The sequence below is a fragment of the Herpailurus yagouaroundi genome, unplaced genomic scaffold (assembly GCF_014898765.1).
Source record: "Herpailurus yagouaroundi ecotype Mexico unplaced genomic scaffold, PumYag 222, whole genome shotgun sequence".
Classification (NCBI taxonomy): Eukaryota; Metazoa; Chordata; class Mammalia; order Carnivora; family Felidae; genus Herpailurus; species Herpailurus yagouaroundi.
The window spans coordinates 11,528,765-11,546,745 of record NW_024412453.1 but is presented as its reverse complement, the minus strand read 5'-3'; the positions used below and the strand labels follow the sequence as shown (position 1 = coordinate 11,546,745).

Sequence of the window (17,981 nt, the reverse complement as noted above, 5' to 3'; positions counted from 1 at the left end):
TCCCTTTACCTCTCTGAGCCTCAACTTCCTCATCTGTTAAACGGACAGAGCAGCATCTACTTCATGGTGGTGGGATGGGGAGGGAGTTGGTTAATTAGTAGCAAGAACCTAGCACGGTATGCCAGGCACACTCAAGGCTCTCCATAAACGCCAATGGTTGTACGAGTGGGAATTCTGTTAGTTCTTGTTATTAATTGACATCTTTACTCCCCCCTCCTCCCACCCATATTGTTGAGAGAGGAGGGAGCACATCAGGCTTCCACTGCTTTGCAACCCGTATCTTGTGGATTCAGAGGCAGAGAGTTCGGTCACTGTCTTTGTGTGGTCTAGATGACATCACATTGCCCCTGTGAACTTCATCACCTCCACCTGTTACGTGGGAATATACGCCACGTGACTTACAGAATTGTTGAGGATAAAAGGGTCTTTGTATTTGAATCTAACAAGCTCTGAGTAATACTATTGTGACAGTTATTTGACTATGTCTCTGCAGAAGGGGGGCCGGGCAAAATGATGGTCCCGTTAATCACGGATCCTCCCACACGGCGCCAAGCTTCAGGACGTGACTCCTTGGGAAAAGCAAAAAGGAAAGTGACTTTAAGGTACCACCCAACCTTTCAAGGGGCCCAAGAGGTGGAGGGTGGGAGCTTTACCAACACCAGGAACGTGCAGCCATTTATTAATCTGGGTCTTCTTGTTCTTTGCTTAGTTTTAGCACCTCCTGTGGGCAACGCAGGTCCTGGAGGAAGCCACCTGATGTCTAAAAGGCCCAACTTTAAGAGCCACGGGGGCAATGTGCCTCCTGCTCTGTGGATTAACAGTGACACCTCATGCCCCAGGGGGAAGCTGGGAGCTGGCCCGAGACGTGGCTTTGACTAGGGGTTGGCTCAAGTCAACAAGCATCATTCACCCCAGCTCTCCTTCTGCCATCTTCTGTGTTCCCAACTCTTCAAGGAAGATTTCCGCCTGCCCCCAGCACATCTTCTATGGAAGGTCTCCAGATACCTCCTCCTGCTGTCACAGCACAGGGATGGGGCGGGTCAGGGGATGTCTGAAAGGAATTCGCATCTGGAGGATGACGTCCTTGATGTGAGGAGACAACTGGAATCACTCTGACAGCCTCTGCTCTGTGCTTTCGTGACCGTCACCTAACAGTCCCCTGGGTAGAGGCAGTGTGGCCTCATGGTCAGAAAGACCCGAAACTGAGTCTACCCTCATCACATTTATGGTTTTCATTTCCTTATATACCCTAAAGGCTTTCCCATCTCAGAGACTTTGCACACTCTGTTCCCTTTGCCTGGAGGGGCTGTTTCGGCCTTTTCTCACGTCTGGTTCCTCTTTCACCTTTCGGTTGTGATGTCCCCTCCGGAGAGATGCGTCTTCTTCACCCGCTCACGTGAAGCCTTCCTCCCATCCTTGGAGTTTTCCATCTCAGGGCCCTGTATCCTTCCTTCTCAGCTGACATAACGAAGTGCCATTATTTTATCTATTCGATCCCCTTCTCACCTTTGTCTAAATTCCCTAGGAGACCGTAATCTCATGAAGGTAGGGACCCTACTCTGGTTTTCCCTCCAGTGTCCCCTGCAAGGCTTGGCAATGAACACGAGATAAGTTCTTCAAACACATGGACGAATGCAATTATGGCTCTTGCTCGCTCATCATATGACCTTGAAAAAGCCCCTTTCCTTTCCTGAACCTCTGCTTTCTTGGGTATAGCATGAGGGGATCATCAGCTTATAGACAGAACACTGGATACTGTTAGTCTAGAGCAGCAATTGTGCAGATACTCATCTTTTGCATTTTGACCTTTTTTGAAATAAAGATCATTTTATAATGGCTTGGGTCTTAAGACTCTATAAAATACAGGAATATCTCAGGCAGGGACCAAGGCCTTAGACTTAAAAGAAGTCCTCTGGAAAGCCACGGCGATGTAGCTCCACGTACGTGTTTGTCATTTACGGAGCAAGTAAACAAAAAACGCTGATGCACTCGACTCCCCAATTTCCCCATCACCTCCCCCTCATTTCCTCTCTGAGGACTGCCTCCTCCCCACTTTCTTAGTTAATGAGACTACTTTCCAAAATTTAAAAAAATCCATTTTTCCTTCAAAAGCCCCAGGGAGTCCACATAATGAAACACACTTAATTAAGCCATGCAGAACAATCCTGCCACCTAGGAGGTATTTTTCATTCCATTTCCTTCAGTCTTTCGGAGAATCATATTCGTATCCAAGAACTAACATTCAGAGGCTCACATAGCACAGGCAGGGCAAGGAGCTAAGTGCTGTTCATGCCTTACTGAATTCTTACAAACTCCCCACTGTGAGAGGGGACCAGCATCATCTCTCCCTTTTATAGATGACAAAATGAGGTCCAGATGTAGTTAGTTACTTGCTCAAGTTCTCACAGCTAACATGTGGCAGAAAAAGCTAGAATCTGATTCCAGAGACTGTGGATTTATAGGCTGGAATCCTCCAAAGGCTACAAATATATACCGAGCACAAATTATGTCCATCAAGGAGTCTTCTGTCTGGAATTACAGAGCCATAGTTGTCTTGCGTAAGATAATCTTTTAAAAGTATTTATACTATCCCACTGTTGGTTAAATTCAGCGTCACCAAAGGCAACCACGTTAATTTAAAGGGTATAATCCATGAATTAGTTAGCATAATGCTACAGATTAGCTGCCAAACATGCATAGCCATCAAAATTCTTTTGGTTGCAAGCAGCAGGAAACAAACTTAAACAACTTAAACCACTAAGGGAGTCTGGTGGTTAATATCTGAAAAGATCAGTGATCGGGCAGACTTCAGGTACAGTATGATCATGGCTCTGGTCTGTTCTCTATGCTATGCTTCTCTTAGTTCTGTCTCAGGTATGAGTCACCTCTAACTGCAGCCTGATTTCTTTCATGGTAGAAACTGGCAACAGAAATTCCAGGCCTCACAATCTGCACATTTCCTATACATCAAATGGCTACGATCTACGACCCATCAGACCAACTCAGACCCGGGTCTACTCATCAAGCAATCAGCATGGTGAGACGGACGGATGGATTTTTGTTGTTGTTGCTGTTGGCTGTGGCCAAGGGCCTGCCCAGCACACGCTGCACAACGGAAGAAGGGAGGATTGCAATCTGGAGAAGCCAAGTGCCTTACACTCCACACCAAGCTCAGGGGTCCCCGCAGAGGCCTACCCCCACTCCCCTCCTAACACTTTCCAACACCTTCCCATAGCACTGGAAACAAAGCTCAACACCTTCACCGTGGCCTCTAAGACCCCCGTCTACCTCTCCAAAGGCACGTTCCACTGACGGACCCATCCTGCTTCTGCTGTTCCGACCTGACTACTGTGCCTCAAGCCATGCAAGCAACTTCCCAGCTCCAGTCCTTTGCCTGCACTGGCCCCCCCATCCAGAACATTCTGGCCCCAGATCTTCATATCACTTTCTTATTCGCTTCATTTGGATACGGGCCTAAATGTCACCTCCCCAACCATTGTATCTGAAACAACACCCTTGCATTCTCTGTCCTCTTATTCTGCCCTATTTCTCTTCCTGTCCCATGTCAATACCAACCTGACATTATACGTTTGATCATATATTCTCAGTCTTCCCACCAGCCTGGGAACTTCAGGAGGGGAACCTTTGTCTGTTGTGCTTGTGGGCTGCCCGTGTCCCATACCTACCACAGGGTTGAATACATGAACAAATGCATGTGGGAATTAAAGGAGGAAGGGTGGGAGGGAGGCAGAAGGGAAGGAGGGAGGAAAAGAGGGAGGGAGGGAGGAAGGGCCAAAGGGAAAAGGGAAGGAGGAAGGAAGGGAAGCATGAAACACAGACAGTCAGGGGATGAAACGTGTAACAGATACCGGGGACTCCTTTTGTTCTATTTGTTTTGTTTTGTTTTGTTTTGTTTTGTTTTCACCTAGTCGGCTGAAGACAAACACTTTCTCCTAGTTCTGTGTTTGGAGCTCAGCGTCTAGTTAAGAAAGGCTCTGTTTTGAAAGCTTAAGGTTTATTAAATTCAAGATCTGTAAAGGGCTCAGAGGCAGGCATGATGACTTCCTCCCCCATCTCCTACACAGAGTGGAAGATGTTTGCCAAGGCTTCGGCCTCCCTGCATATGTGTGAAGAGAACACTTTAAAAACCAAGGCAAAGGCGCCTGGGGGGCTCAGTCGGTTAAGCATCTGACTCTCGATCTTGGCTCAGGTCACTATCTCACAGTTTGTGAGTTCGAGCCCCGTGTCAGTTTCTACGCTGACAGTGTGGAGCCTGCTTGGGATTCCCTCTCATCTCCCTGGCTCTCTGTCCCTCCCCTGCTTTCTCTCTCTCTCAAAAATAAATAAATAAACTTTTAAAAAAGATGTTAAAAATCAAGGCAGACAACTCCACTGGGACCTGCCCTACAACCAGCATCAAGATTAAATATTGCTTCTCTCTTCCTTTTTACCTTCTATTTCTTTCCTTCTGCCTGGTCAGAATTACTGAGACTCCCTTGCTGATGTTTTTGCTCAATTCTTTGCATCCAGCTAATATTTACTGGCGCTCCTCAGAGATGCACAAAGTCTGAAGGGACGCATTCTAGAACTCATTTAAAGGGAGCTGATGACTCTGCAACTGAGCTTTCGACTATTCTCATAAAAATTCTCCCAGGAAAGGTCAACCTCTACCCTTTGTTCTCTCCTCTCTTCATTCTTGGCAACATGCCAACGCTGATCTCTGTGTTAATGACAATAATAATAATTGATGTTGACGGTAAAACTATTAACGTTTTCAGGGAGGTTTTGTGATTTATAAAATGAAACCCCATGCATTGCATTTCTGTGACAAGTCAACTTGCAAAGCACGCCAATGACTCCTGCCCCAAATGGGGAGATCTCTGTACACGCTTTGGGGCACTGGGAAACTTCCTAGGGCCTCATGAAAACACACCTGGAGAGTCCTCTTTCCTGGGGCTGCCAGAGGGTCAGAGGAGCAGGTGCTGAAGTCAGAGAGGCCATCGTGGTCCCGGTTGTGCCACTAAATGACCCTGGGAAAGTCCTTTTTCTCCCTGAGATTTTTCTTTCTCATGCAAAAAGAGGAAAGATGATACTATGGGTCTCATGGAGCTGTTGTGAGAACAGAATAAGATAATACAGGTCAACATCCTTAACACAGCATCAAGACCAGAGCAACTGCTGTGTTAGCAACTATCACCACTCACCCACTGACACACATTTAAGTGTCTACATCATGCTAGGCAGTGGTGTATACAGTAACGATGACTAGGTCCCTGGAGATGTTCTTCTTCATCTCCACCAGCACCACCACATTATTATTATTCATCACAAAGGACCTAGAAGGAAAGAGGATACATACAGGTGCAGTGGAAGCAACCCATCTAGCTCTGGGAGAAAGAAAATCTGGGTTTCCCATGTTTCTGCCATTAACGAGTCTCTCATCAGTGAAAAATGAACCCTGTGTCTTCCAGGCCTCAATTTCCTCACCTGTAAAAAGGAAAGAGAAGCAATGGACAATCTCGATGTTACAAAACCAGCTGAAAATAATTTGTAACAACTAATAACATACTTGGCGAATTTGGGCCATAAACAAGGAAAAATCAGATCAGAACCACATACTTGACAAGGTGTAGGTGATCAAGGGACCTTCCCAGCAGTGACTGGTAACACACAGCATGGGCTCCATCAGACTCCCTTGTTTGCCGTTTACTGGACAGGTTCTAGGATATTGCAAAAGGCTAGATCCCTGCCCCACCAACACTGAGAACAAATCTCTCTTCCCAGCTTTAGAAGAACATCTATGACTTAATCCACTCTGATGGGTGGGAACTCCCCGTGGGTAGTTCAGGAAGTACTTGTCTTTGGGCAAAGTCAAATTCCCACCGGTAAGTTGAACAGAAAAGTAGGTTTAGGACCCAGGGCCACAGAGAATGACCACTTAGCCCCTGATGACTATGTCCTAGACACCCCCAGCTGAAACTTTTAAAACACTGTGTGTGTTTGTTTGTTTTTGAGAAAACGTGAGTGAAAGATTAGGGGCTCCTCTCCAATATTACAGGGTGTCTCATCGCAGAGAATCACAGACTAGCAGATTTTTTTACATGACTTCTCTAGAATGTCTGTCCAATAATGTTGAAGGCATACAGAATGACAGAGACCTATGTTGTCCACAGACCTACTTATTTGGACCCAGGTGGAAAGATCCCTGGAGGTGAGGTACCAAAACTTCCTGTTACCACTCATTCTGTTATCTACCACTCTTAAGGCTCATCAAGTTCTTATTTGGGTGATGATTATGAATGATGATGATTATGATAAAATAGCAAAATACAAGATGCATAAAGAGGCCACTGATGTAATACAAGTAAGTAGCCCAGGAGGGGATGAAAATAAACTGGGCAGGCCTTCTTGATAACACCCAGTTGACCATCTCCAGGTAGGAGGAAGGCTCCTATACAAGATGGCGGCCTTGGAGGCTCCTGAACTTACCTCCTTTCATGCACACCAAATCTAGAATTACACATGCAGCAATTACCTCTGAAAGAAATCCGGAAACTAGATCAGTGACTCCTATATATCAAGTGAACAATACCCACATCAAAGTGGGTAGGAAAGGCCGAGATACTCTTGCCATAAACACTACCACCTGCACAGCAACATACAGCTGGGACTCCCGACTCCCAGCTTCCTCCTGAGGAGTGAAGGGTTTGGACCCAACACGTAGAGTTCCAACCTTTAAAACTTCCAGATAGGCATGTGGAATTACCGTCATCAGTGTTTCATATTTTTTTAAGATTTGCTGAAAATATAATTTTTTGTGACACCTTTCGATTTTTAAATGTTGGGATTTATTCAAGTTTTGAAAACAATAAAAACATTCTGAGTCAAAAAAAAAGGAAAATACAACTTCAGGTCAATTTGCAACCTCAGAAAGTAGTGTAACAGGGTTTCGACCCAAACAAAGCTTGATTGCAATTCTAGCTTCATTTTATGTTAGCTGTGTGCCTTTTGTCCAGTTATATAATTTCTCTGGTCCTCAGTTTCACCAACTAAAATATGAGTTATTATGATTTATAATTGGCCTGCTGGTAATAAGTCTATTCAGCATCCACTGTCTTCTTCCTTGTTCTTAACAGAATTCACATTTGTTAAAACATCATGTTTGCCATAAAGCTTGATGGACCTTGGAGGGAACTTCCCCCATCTCCAATTCTTAGAGTAAGTCTAGATTGGTCTAATGTATTCCTATTTGCCTTTTCAGTGACTGGACTGGGAATCCAGAATTAAGCCGGTGAGTACATGGCATTTTCAAAATGGCTGTTATTGGCCCAAATATGGACACATGACCTAATTTGGCCATGAACAAAGAAGTCATCCGAGGTGTGGCTGACAGCAAACTTAAGGTCCCAAAGAAAGAGGTTTGATAACAAAGACTACAATTACCAAAGAGCAGAGTCAAGAGATCATAGGGAAAAGAACAAGAGCCTTGATCATACTGCTTCTGAAGTCCACCCTACCTATGAAATTCCAATCAAATAATTCACTCACATACTGAATTTAGTTGACAGTTGCAGCAAAAATATCCTAGATGCACATCTAAGGATTATAGATAATTTATTTAAGGTGACTAGCACAGAAAGGACACTTAATACATGGCAGGGCACTTTAAAATTTCCATTATATCACATTTTAAAATATATATGTTTCTATAAGGTAACTTATGAAACTTGAAGTTACACACACACACACACACACACACACACACACACACACACTGATGTATTAACTAACTTGCTAAAACTTCCTTTTACTAATAGTGATGGAAATATAAAGGAAATGAGTCCACATCTCAGGAGAGCTGTTCTTCCTCACACAGGAAACTGAGTAGTGTGTGTACTTATTCCTTGTGTTTGGACAGGACTTAACCAAACGAAGCAAATCTCCGGAACTGGTGGTGGGGATTTGGACAAGAGTACACCAGACATGAGCAGATCAGCCAGTTCAGTCCCCAAACTGTGAAGCCTGGATAAAAACATGGCTGGCCTCCCCCCATGCCCATGCCAAACCTAGCTGGCAAACTAGCCTAACAGGGGCTCCTCCAGCCCTGGGATCCATGACAGGCGGTCAGGCACCAGGAGGCTGCATGGGGGCTCAGTCACACTGCAGGCAGGCAGCATCTATGTGGAGTCAAGAGAAGGGGGCCAAGACAGAGAACAGGTGGAAATGCCCACCCATACTGGCTGTCCAGCCCGAGGAGGGCTTCTGTCCTATACACAAGGAGGTGCATACACAGACACTCTTCTGGGAGAGCCAACAAAAGACAGCCTGTAAATAAACTGGCCCTTCACATGTGCTCTCCCCCTTGAGGCATAAAGGGTTTTTAACTTACTGTTTTGTTTTGCATCAGATGTCTTCCAGATCATGTTAAGAATGAAGCAAAAGCAGGGGCGCCTGGGTGGCTCAGTCAGTTAAGCGTCCGACTTCAGCTCACGTCATGAGCTCACAGTTCGTGGCTTCCAGCCCCGTGTCGGGTTCTGTGCTGACAGCTTGGAGCCTGGAGCCTGCTTGAGATTCTGTGTCTTCCTCTCTCTCTCTGTCCCTCCCCTACTCATGCTCTCTCTCTCTCTCTCTCAAAAGTAAATATTAAAAAAATTCTTTTTTAAATGAAGCAAAAGCAGAGGTTTTGCCCCCTTCTTGAAGTACCACTTTCTCATCTCTCCAGATGCAAAGCTTGGCTTGCCATCGGTGTCCTGACTCCAGCCGAGTATGGTATTGCCTTCTTCTGACTCCAAGAATTGGCTGCTCGGATGATTTGCCTGGCACTTCATCGTGTGATTGGTCTTACTTTCTCCATGTATTGATTAAAACTGCTGGTATGATTATCTAACTCTCCTAGGGTGCACTCAACCTGGGCATACTAGCAATGGCCATAGATTATAGGACTCCGCAGGGCCCACAGTGCCTGCCATGATGTCTAGCATACAGCAGACACCATAAAGACACCCACCAGGCTCCATAACAGAAGCAGGGCACAGACAGTCTCCATGGGAAAAAGAGGCGGCTGAAGTTCCCAGCCCAACTCTTTCTCCCCAAGATTCTCCTTTCCCTTGGCGCTTATTGGCCAAGGAATGCTGGAGTTCCTCAAGGTTTCAGCCCCCGGTTAGTCTTCTGATTCTTCCTTACCCACCCCTAGGTGATGTCACCCAATCCTAGGGTTTCAACCGCCACCAATAAGCTTTGAAATGTGTGTTGCATATTTCGGTGTCAATTGAGACCCTCTTCTCCAATTGCCTACGTGAGATTTCCACTCGGGTGTCCAGCGTGTGTGTTCCATGAACACGCTCGAAATTAGATGCTCTTCCTGACCCCCTCCTCTCTACACCTGCTGCTTCCCCAGTTTTGTGAAAGGCACCACCATCTACTCAGCTGTATAAGTGCCAAATTCTTGATTAATATCTTTTATCACTTTATGTTCATCTGTGAAGACTTGTTCATTTTACTGCACAACGCACATTAAGCTCACTCACTCCTCTCTGAATACACGGCCATTACTCTCACACAAGTCTCTGCCTGCTCTCCCCTGGACTATGCCACAGTCTCCTAACTGATCCCTGTGCTTACACATTAAGATCCTCTGCCCCCAAAATACTGTCTGTCAGCAGGCACCAGAGTAATGAGGAGGGTGCTTTTTCTTTGCTTTATCTTCTCACAGAAGAGAGTTGCAGCAAATTATCAGTATACGTCACCAAATTAACACGTTTCAAGATGAAAACTGTCTCAGCGTCCAACCCTGGGGGAAACAGATCGATCCATATTCTTGTTAGGCATGCGGGTCCCCAAATCCAAAGACTCGCATCGGGCAAATCTGAACAATATTTGTGCTGCATGTATGACCCCGAAACCACCTTTCCCTCAAGGTAAAGGCATGGCCAATTTCTGGTCCTTTCAAGTTGCCAGCATCCAGTTCCCACCATTTGTCAAGCTATTCATTGGATGCCAGTTGGAAATGATTGACTTGCATTGCAGGGTTGGCATACGGTACTTTTGACTTCCAGCCAAAAAAGACACGGCTGTGTTCCAGGAGAGATGCCACAGGCAGAGATGATGCTGAAGAGAGGCTGTTGACTTAGCTGTCAGGCTGAACACCCAGGGAGCAGAGACCACCTCTCATGGGTCTGTCAGGACACAGGCGGGGTCAGCTCAAGCTGTGCACCCGGCCCTGGGAAGGAGGACAACTAACAGATCAGGTGCCAACTGTAGCCTAGATGCTTGGCTGAGTGTATTACACGCATGTAAGTGTCACCACAGTCCCCTAGGGCTGGAATGATCTCTGTTTGCAGTCAAGAAGTGGAGGCTCAAAGAAATCAAGTAACTTGCCCAAGATAACCATGGCACTTTCCGAACTCACGTTCCACAAAGTCACAAAGTCTGGTGGAATGCACTTTGTGTTCTCAATCTGGCACTTGCACCTGGATTCTCTCGAATCTCATTTCTATATATCTCTTGCTGATTTGCTTTGAGGCTCAGCCTTTCTTCCTCATCACGGAGTCCAGAGCCCCAGTCAGATTTGCAGCACAAGCCCACAGGACGGCCGGGTCTCGTGGGTGCCTGGTGCCATTGCCAGAAATGTTTGTCGAGCATACAGTAATCCCACAGATAAATATTTGCAAAGAGTTATCACGTTCACCCAGGGAAGTTTTAACTCTGGTCAGGCTCAGAGACTTAACGGAGTAGGCTCTTTTATTGGCAATAAAAAAAGAAACCAACAGTGTTAATTCTGACTTCTTAAAAACAAACAAACAAAAAAACCCAAAAGGCAGCCCAGCTTAGTGCAGTCTGTTAATGGGTCGTTAAGCCAGGAACTTTTCCTGTGGTTATTTTAGAAATGAAGACTGAAAAAAGTATCAAGGAGGGGGGCCTGGGTGGCACAGTCGGTTAAGTGTCCAACTTCAGCTCAGGTCATGATCTCGCAGTTTGTACATTCGAGCCCCGCGTTGGGCTCTGTGCTGACAGCTCAGAGCATGGAGCCTGCTTCAGCTTCTGTGTCTCCTTCTCTCTCTCTCTGCCCCTCCTTTCTCTCTCTCTCTCTCTCTCTCCCTCTTTCAAAAATAATTAAACATTTAAAAATTTTTAAAAAGATAAAAGTACCAAAGTAACTTGGAAATGAATTAAGCTCACACATATAGATCTTCCTTCCATTTCGTTTTCTGTCAGGGTCATAATTTACAACATTATTGCTTCTTTTCGTTTAAATTTTTTGTTTGCTTGTTTGTTTATTTTGACAAAGAGAGAGAGCACAAGCTGGGAAGGGGCTGAGTGAAGCAGAGACAACCGGGCTCCATACCATCTGTACAGAGCCTCGTGTGGGGCTCAAACTCACGAACCATGAGACCATGACCTGAGCCAAGATCAAGAGTCCGATGCTTAACTGACTGAGCCACTGAGACGCCCCAATGTCGTTGCTTCTTAAAGCAGAAGCCTGATAAATCACGAAGTTAATTTAAAACATGTAAGTGCTCAAGCCAGATATCGTCAATTAAAGTCAAATAACTTCTCTTCAATAGGAATCCATTAACTCTCCTGGGAGAAGATGTTCTTTCCCCATTCATCTGGGCTAAAGATCTACTTGAACACTTCTGACCTCCAAGACACTTGTCCACATCCTGCTTCCTTAACTAAAATGGAAGCCACGGGATGTACAGTCATAATTCAGTCGTTAAAAAGCAAGGTAGAAATCTATTTCTCACTTCCCTGCCTGTAAATAGCTTGCAGTCTAATAAGTATAATTATAGAAACAATAATGACAATCATCACCACAATAATAATAACAACAGTAATTTTTGAAATGCCTCCTACCAGCCAGGCTTGTGTTTCAACATATATGCTTTCACTTAATTTTGGTACAATAAGATGACTACCCCCCTACACACACACACACACACACACACACACACACACACACACGTGTGTGTGTGTGCATTTTAGAAAAAATTATGGGTTTAGCATGGTTAGTAACTTAAACTTGGTAAGCAGTACATGGCTAATTCCAAACCTGGCCATATGGACTTTTCTCTGTACCGAACTGCCTTCTTCCCACTGGCCATGCTTCTCCCAGGGTAAGCCTTTAGCAAGAGAGTTTAGGTCTAAAAAGAATCCACCTTTTGGGGTGCCTGGGTGGCTCAGTCAGTTAAGCGTCCGACTTTGGCTCAGGTCATGATCTCACGGTTCCTGAGTTCAAGCCCCGCATTGGACTCTGTTGTAACAGTTCAGAGCCTGGAGCCTACTTTGGATTCTGTGTTCCCCTCTCTCACTCTGCCCCTTCCCCCCACCAAAAGTAAAATAAACATTTAAAAAATTAAAAAAAACAACAAAGCTACCAGAAAGATGTTTGGGAAATGTCAGCAAACATTGAGCCATCTCAACCTCAATCCACTTCTCCTTAGGTGTCATGATTCCCCAGAAGGACATCCCTTTCCTCCTGTACCTCCAACCTAGTGAGACGAGCCTCCGCTATGAGATATTGCACTGCCCCTTAGGCCTCAAAGACAAGTCACAAATGGCAACATTGAACACTGCCTGACCCAATATTTATATGGGGGCTTTCTCTGTCTCGCCATCCAGGGATAATTGGTGTCTAGCATACAGAGGGACTAAATGCCCCGTGGGGAATGAATCAGTGGCAATCCTGTGGACTGTGGCATACAGACCCATCTGTTCCACTACCTGTTCTGTATCTACAAGTTATATTATAATAGTAACGACGTATAGATTGCAGTCCATATGTCAGGCTCTGGGCTAAGAGGCAAATACTTCTCTTGTCCCCATGTTATGTCTCAGGAGGCAGCCTTGGAGGAATTAAGAGACTTGTCCAAAGCCTTTGATCTAGAAGAGTTCTAATCTGGGATCCAACCCCAGGCTTTGGTGCCAGACTTTTCACCCTGAGGCCACATTGCCTCCCAGAGGGCCCTATCCACCAGAGGCCTGGACGGACTCTTGGGACAGGACTGGACCGAACAGCCTCGGTTCCACACCAGCAGAACAGGTAATGTTCTACCTTCACAGCTCCAGGAATTACCAGTGACGTGCTCTGTGCTTGGTGAAGGGACAGATGTTTAATAACTTTGCAGTAGCAAGGAGGAGGTTACATAACATGGCTGAGCTATTTTTGAACTTTATAAAATGCTGACTGCTCTTTTCAAAGTGCCTTCTGTAAAACCAGGAATATTAAACATAAAGAACATTTTCCCCTTTCCCCCACCTTTTTTGCCCCCTGAAATCCCAGGGACAGAAACAGGTCCACGGCAAGATCATTAACACATCATCCTGAGCAAGCAGTCTTTTCTACCAGGTCGCACGTCATAAGAAGTCATGGTTACAGTGCCCTAATGACACAAGCTCTGGGTAGGAGATTACAAGTCACGTCCCTGAAGACCACACAGGGACATGTGTAACTGGTTCCAAGATGGCACACTCAAGCAGTCGAAGAGGGACCCCAGATCCCCACATCAATGTAGCAAGACAGCCATCCATGTGAGTTTATCCGAACTTCTTCCAAGGTATTTGCATCCTCCTGACTACGTGGTGGGAGTAATGACACCTACTTGGTGACTGGATGCTTTGTGGAACCCTGAACTGGAGAGTCCTGGGATTCCAACTCGACTACAGACACTGAGGATCCCTTACTTTACCAACCTAAATGTCCATCCGAGGGGGATGGTTAAACAAACAATGCGATAGTTACATGCACAACAGAATGCAAGACAGCACCTAAGATGAATATGCTAGAAGGACACGGGTCCTCATAGATGGATCTTGAACCACAAGGTTGACGTAAAGGAAATTGGAATGTATCAAACACCACTCATGTGCATTTGAAAGAACTGTGCCTTGGGTCTGAGGTTGCAGAGACGTCTGTACTAAAAGTAAAAACATGCACACAGATCTGGATTCCCACCAAGTTCATGGCAGTGTTTTTCCCTCCCAGGGAGAGAAAAGGAAGAAAGTGGGACTCGGGAGAGGTATATCAGGACTGCTACGTGGTCGGTAATGCGTATTTCTTTTAAAAATTTGAAACCAATGTGACATATTGGGGTGGGTGTTTCATCAGACTCTGTACTAGCTTTTTGTTCTTCCCTCATATTTTTAAAAAAGCCCTTGTTACCTGAGTCTGTCGCAATGCAAACCTCCTTCTTCAGCACACTGTACGTCCTTTGAGGACGGAAGTTATGTCTTCATTCCTGTGTGTATTTTGGGGGCTAGCATGGGTTCCACTGGAAGGAAGGAATGGCTGATAGAGGAGAAGAGAATGGTGTCCTTAATGCGTTTCTGAAAAACTGCCATTTGGGGGCTTTCTCCAGCCCCCAGCCCTTCCCTTGCCTGGCAAACTGCTCCTCTGGCCTGGATGAGTTTAAGAAACACCGTGACAGTGGGCAAGTATAGTAAGAAGCCACCGCTTGCACCACATTCCAGCCTCGCACACAGGGCGAGCATCGCCAGCGGTCCACGGAAGGAGAGAGGTTTCGTTAAACACCAGGCAGTGGATGACGGCTTCCCACACTTGATCCATTACTACTCTGGGGCTGAAGCGCCATCTACAAAAATCGCTGCATTCAAAACATAACTCCTAGAAACAGCATGACAGCATTTCACAGCAGTGGGGTTTCTCTTGTTTTTGTTTTTTTTTTTTAGGAACAGGATTCAGGACGGTCACTCGAAGGAGCTCTGTATGTCTTGACAATTATCCTTCTCCAATTCCTTTTCCTGTATACATTATATTTCAATTGCCCTAAAATTGAGTTATGTTGTCATCAAAATTATACATTTCTGAATATTCCAGCTGCAGGGCATTTTTGATGGGAAGTGAGTACTCATTAGCCCAGCCCTCGTGTTTGCGCTGGCAGAAATCCTGCCTCTGTAAGAGGCTTCCAGGCCTCATACTCATTTCCCGGAGTTCCCTCCTGATCTTTAGGCAATTCTTCAAAACGCTCAAAGCGGTAATGGAGAAACAGGATGGCTAAAGAGAGAATCCGAGGAGAAGGGGAAATTCTGAAGGACCACAATTTCTTAATTCAAGAGTTTATTTTCCATGTGTATACCAATTTAATTTTTTTTAAATTTTTTTAATGTTTTTATTTTTTTGAGACAGAGAGAGACAGAGCATGAGCAGGGGAGGGGCAGAGAGAGGGAGACACAGAGTCTGAAGCAGGCTCCAGGCTCTGAGCTGTCAGCACAGAGCCCAACGCGGGGCTCGAACTCACAGACTGTGAGATCATGCCCTGAACCGAAGTCGGATGCTTAACCGACTGAGCCACCCCGGCGCCCCTGTGTATACCAATTTTAAAGATGTATAATCTTCCCACATGTGCACACCTCTGGACTCAGAGATAATCCCTGCACTGTAGCAGATTCAAGGTCCTAAAAACTCCCAGAGTCACTTTGGAGTGACGTGTTACTCTGCTGGTAATAAACCTACCTAGTCTGCCTACTGTCATTTCTAATGACCAAAAACAACGTCACTGGTCATTCTGACAGGTAGTCAATAATCACTGGGGGCCAGGCACGGCGCTAAGCAGTACTTTTCACGCATCGCCTCATTTCATACTCAGGACAATCCATGGAACATTGGTTCTCAGTGCATGGTCCCCAGACCAGCAATATCAGCAGCACCGAGGAACCTGCTACAATTGCAAATTCTGTCCCCGCGTCTCCCGTGGCCCCCGGAGCTACTGAATTACAGACTGAGTGTGGAGCCCCAAAATCTGTGGTTTAACAAGCCCTCCTGGTGATTCGGATGCACACTCAAATTTGACGAGCACCCCCTAGGAAGCAATGCTACCATCACCACTTGGCAATGAACAACTGAGGCGCGGAAAGGTAAAATGGTTATCCGAGGCAAACAGAAAGTGAGCCAGACAAGATTTGAACCCTGATAAATCGAGGCCTGGAGGCCAGGCCCTTAACCACAGAACTACACCACGCATTACGTACAGAAGGAGCGTGGATTAAATCACCGGACGTCAGGCAAAAGCATGCAAAATGGGTGCAGGGGTGATTATTCTAAATGTCAACAGCCAAGCCATAATGATGGGTCACAAGGAACAATGACACTCCTGAGAAACACCGAACTTAAACGTCCACCAAGATGCGAGTGGTTGAATACATTAGGATACGTCCATGTGATGGACACAAGAAGGGAAGAAATTCAGACACAGACTCAAACTGAGGATGGAACACCCAGCGTGGGCAGTTTTCCCAAACTGTGACATGTTGGTGGGGACGTGGGAAGCCTGGTGACTTCACAAACTGCTTGCGTGGATATAAATTGGTAGAGTTACTTTGTGGGACAAATTGGCAACAGACACTTCAATTTTTAAATGCGTGTGCTCTGTGACCCCGGAGTTCTACTTCTGAGAATCCGCCCTGGAGAAACCCTGACACATGTGCACAGAGACATGTGGGAGGGTGATCCCTGTGGTTTAGTTTGTGACGGAAAAAGAAAAATCAGAAACAACCTGAATTTCTATCATTATGGAGACTGGATAAACAAACCATGGTATATCTCTATGGAGAGAGGTAATGTGCACAGGTTTGAAAGAATACACACACACACCCATACGTATGTATATTGACAGCCACATATGTATCTGCATACATTCATACATATGTATGTGTGTATATATATACATCTTTGTACATATATTCATATATGTGTATATATCTATATATAAAAATATATGCATATGTACACACACATGCACGCTGGAGATACGGTTATAGATAGAAAATGGATACATCGAGAGATACGTAGATAGATACGGAGACAGGTCTTGTATGTAGGTTTCCAAGGTGTATCATTGAGTAAAAACAGAAGGTTGCAGAGAACGAAGCATGATGGAACTTAAAAACCAAAGATGAGCCGGGGGGTGAGGGGAGGAGAGACTAAGATCAATGGAACAAAGCAAGTCCCGTAAGCGCACGCACAACACTCCCTACCGTCAGCGCACATTTCCAGCAGCAAGTACGTATGTGTTGCTCTGAGTATTTCAACAACCAAAGAAGCAAACAAACAACAAAACACTGGTCCCATTCTGGGACACAAGCAAAGACGGCCCTCTTACTGGTGCAGGGTGTGTGGTGGGGCCTCCGGCTTCTCTGTCTGCCCGTAGCAGCTGGCCTTGGCCTCAGGGATATAGGAGAACTTCTCCAACATGGAATACGCGGCAGTGGTTAGGATGCCCAGGCCGTCCCTCACTCGCGCCTCCAGGCTGTAGTCCCAGTCGTCGTAGGAGACTGAAATGAGTCCTGATGGAAACTCTTTGGGGATGAGCTCCGTGTTCCCAGAAACCAAGCTGGGGACAATCCAGAAGAAATCATATCCAGTGAGGCCCAGGGAGCGGGCCTCACTCAGGATGAGGACGGCCTCATCTTTGGAACAGTAGAGCAGGATGACGGAAGAGTGGATCTTCTTCAACTGGACTTGCGTCTTTGCGTCCTCGAAGGAAGTGTCCAGGGTGATCACGTTCTGCATGTCCCAGCCCACAAAGCTGTTGTCCACTGTGGTCTTGATGAAGCTGATAAAGTCCCTGTAGCCAGGGAAGATGGTGGTCACCAAGGAGAAGACATGCCAGTCGTAATCCTGCATGATCTTCAGCATGACCGTGGCTTGTTGCTGGATGGACGCTCCAAATTGGAAGAAGGTTGACGTCGGATCCTGCCAACAGGTTAAAAAAAAAAAAAGAAAGAAAGAAAGAAAGAAAGAAAAAGAAAAAGCAAAACAGAGGATGAGGCAGAAGGTGGTTTATATATAACCATCTGTCTTTATAGGCTTTAAAAATGCCTTCTTAGAAGGGAGGGAAAACATATCACACACGTATTCATCCCCAAACATTCTTGAGCACCTACTATATGCCACACTTGGGAACAGATGCCGGGAATACACTGAGGAGAGAGACCCTGAACTTGGGAGCCCACAGTCTGGTGCC

At 45.8% G+C, this 17,981-nt stretch overlaps 1 protein-coding gene across 1 annotated transcript in view; it reads right to left on the bottom strand.

The window, feature by feature from the left end:
- The window catches only part of GRIN2A (glutamate ionotropic receptor NMDA type subunit 2A), a 368,706-nt gene that overhangs the window by 134,875 nt on the left and 215,850 nt on the right, over positions 1 to 17,981 (bottom strand). Inside the window, exon 4 of the mRNA XM_040459051.1 lies at positions 17,118 to 17,710. Within this exon, the coding sequence (XP_040314985.1) occupies positions 17,118 to 17,710 (593 nt within the window). The remainder of the gene's footprint in view (positions 1 to 17,117; positions 17,711 to 17,981) is intronic.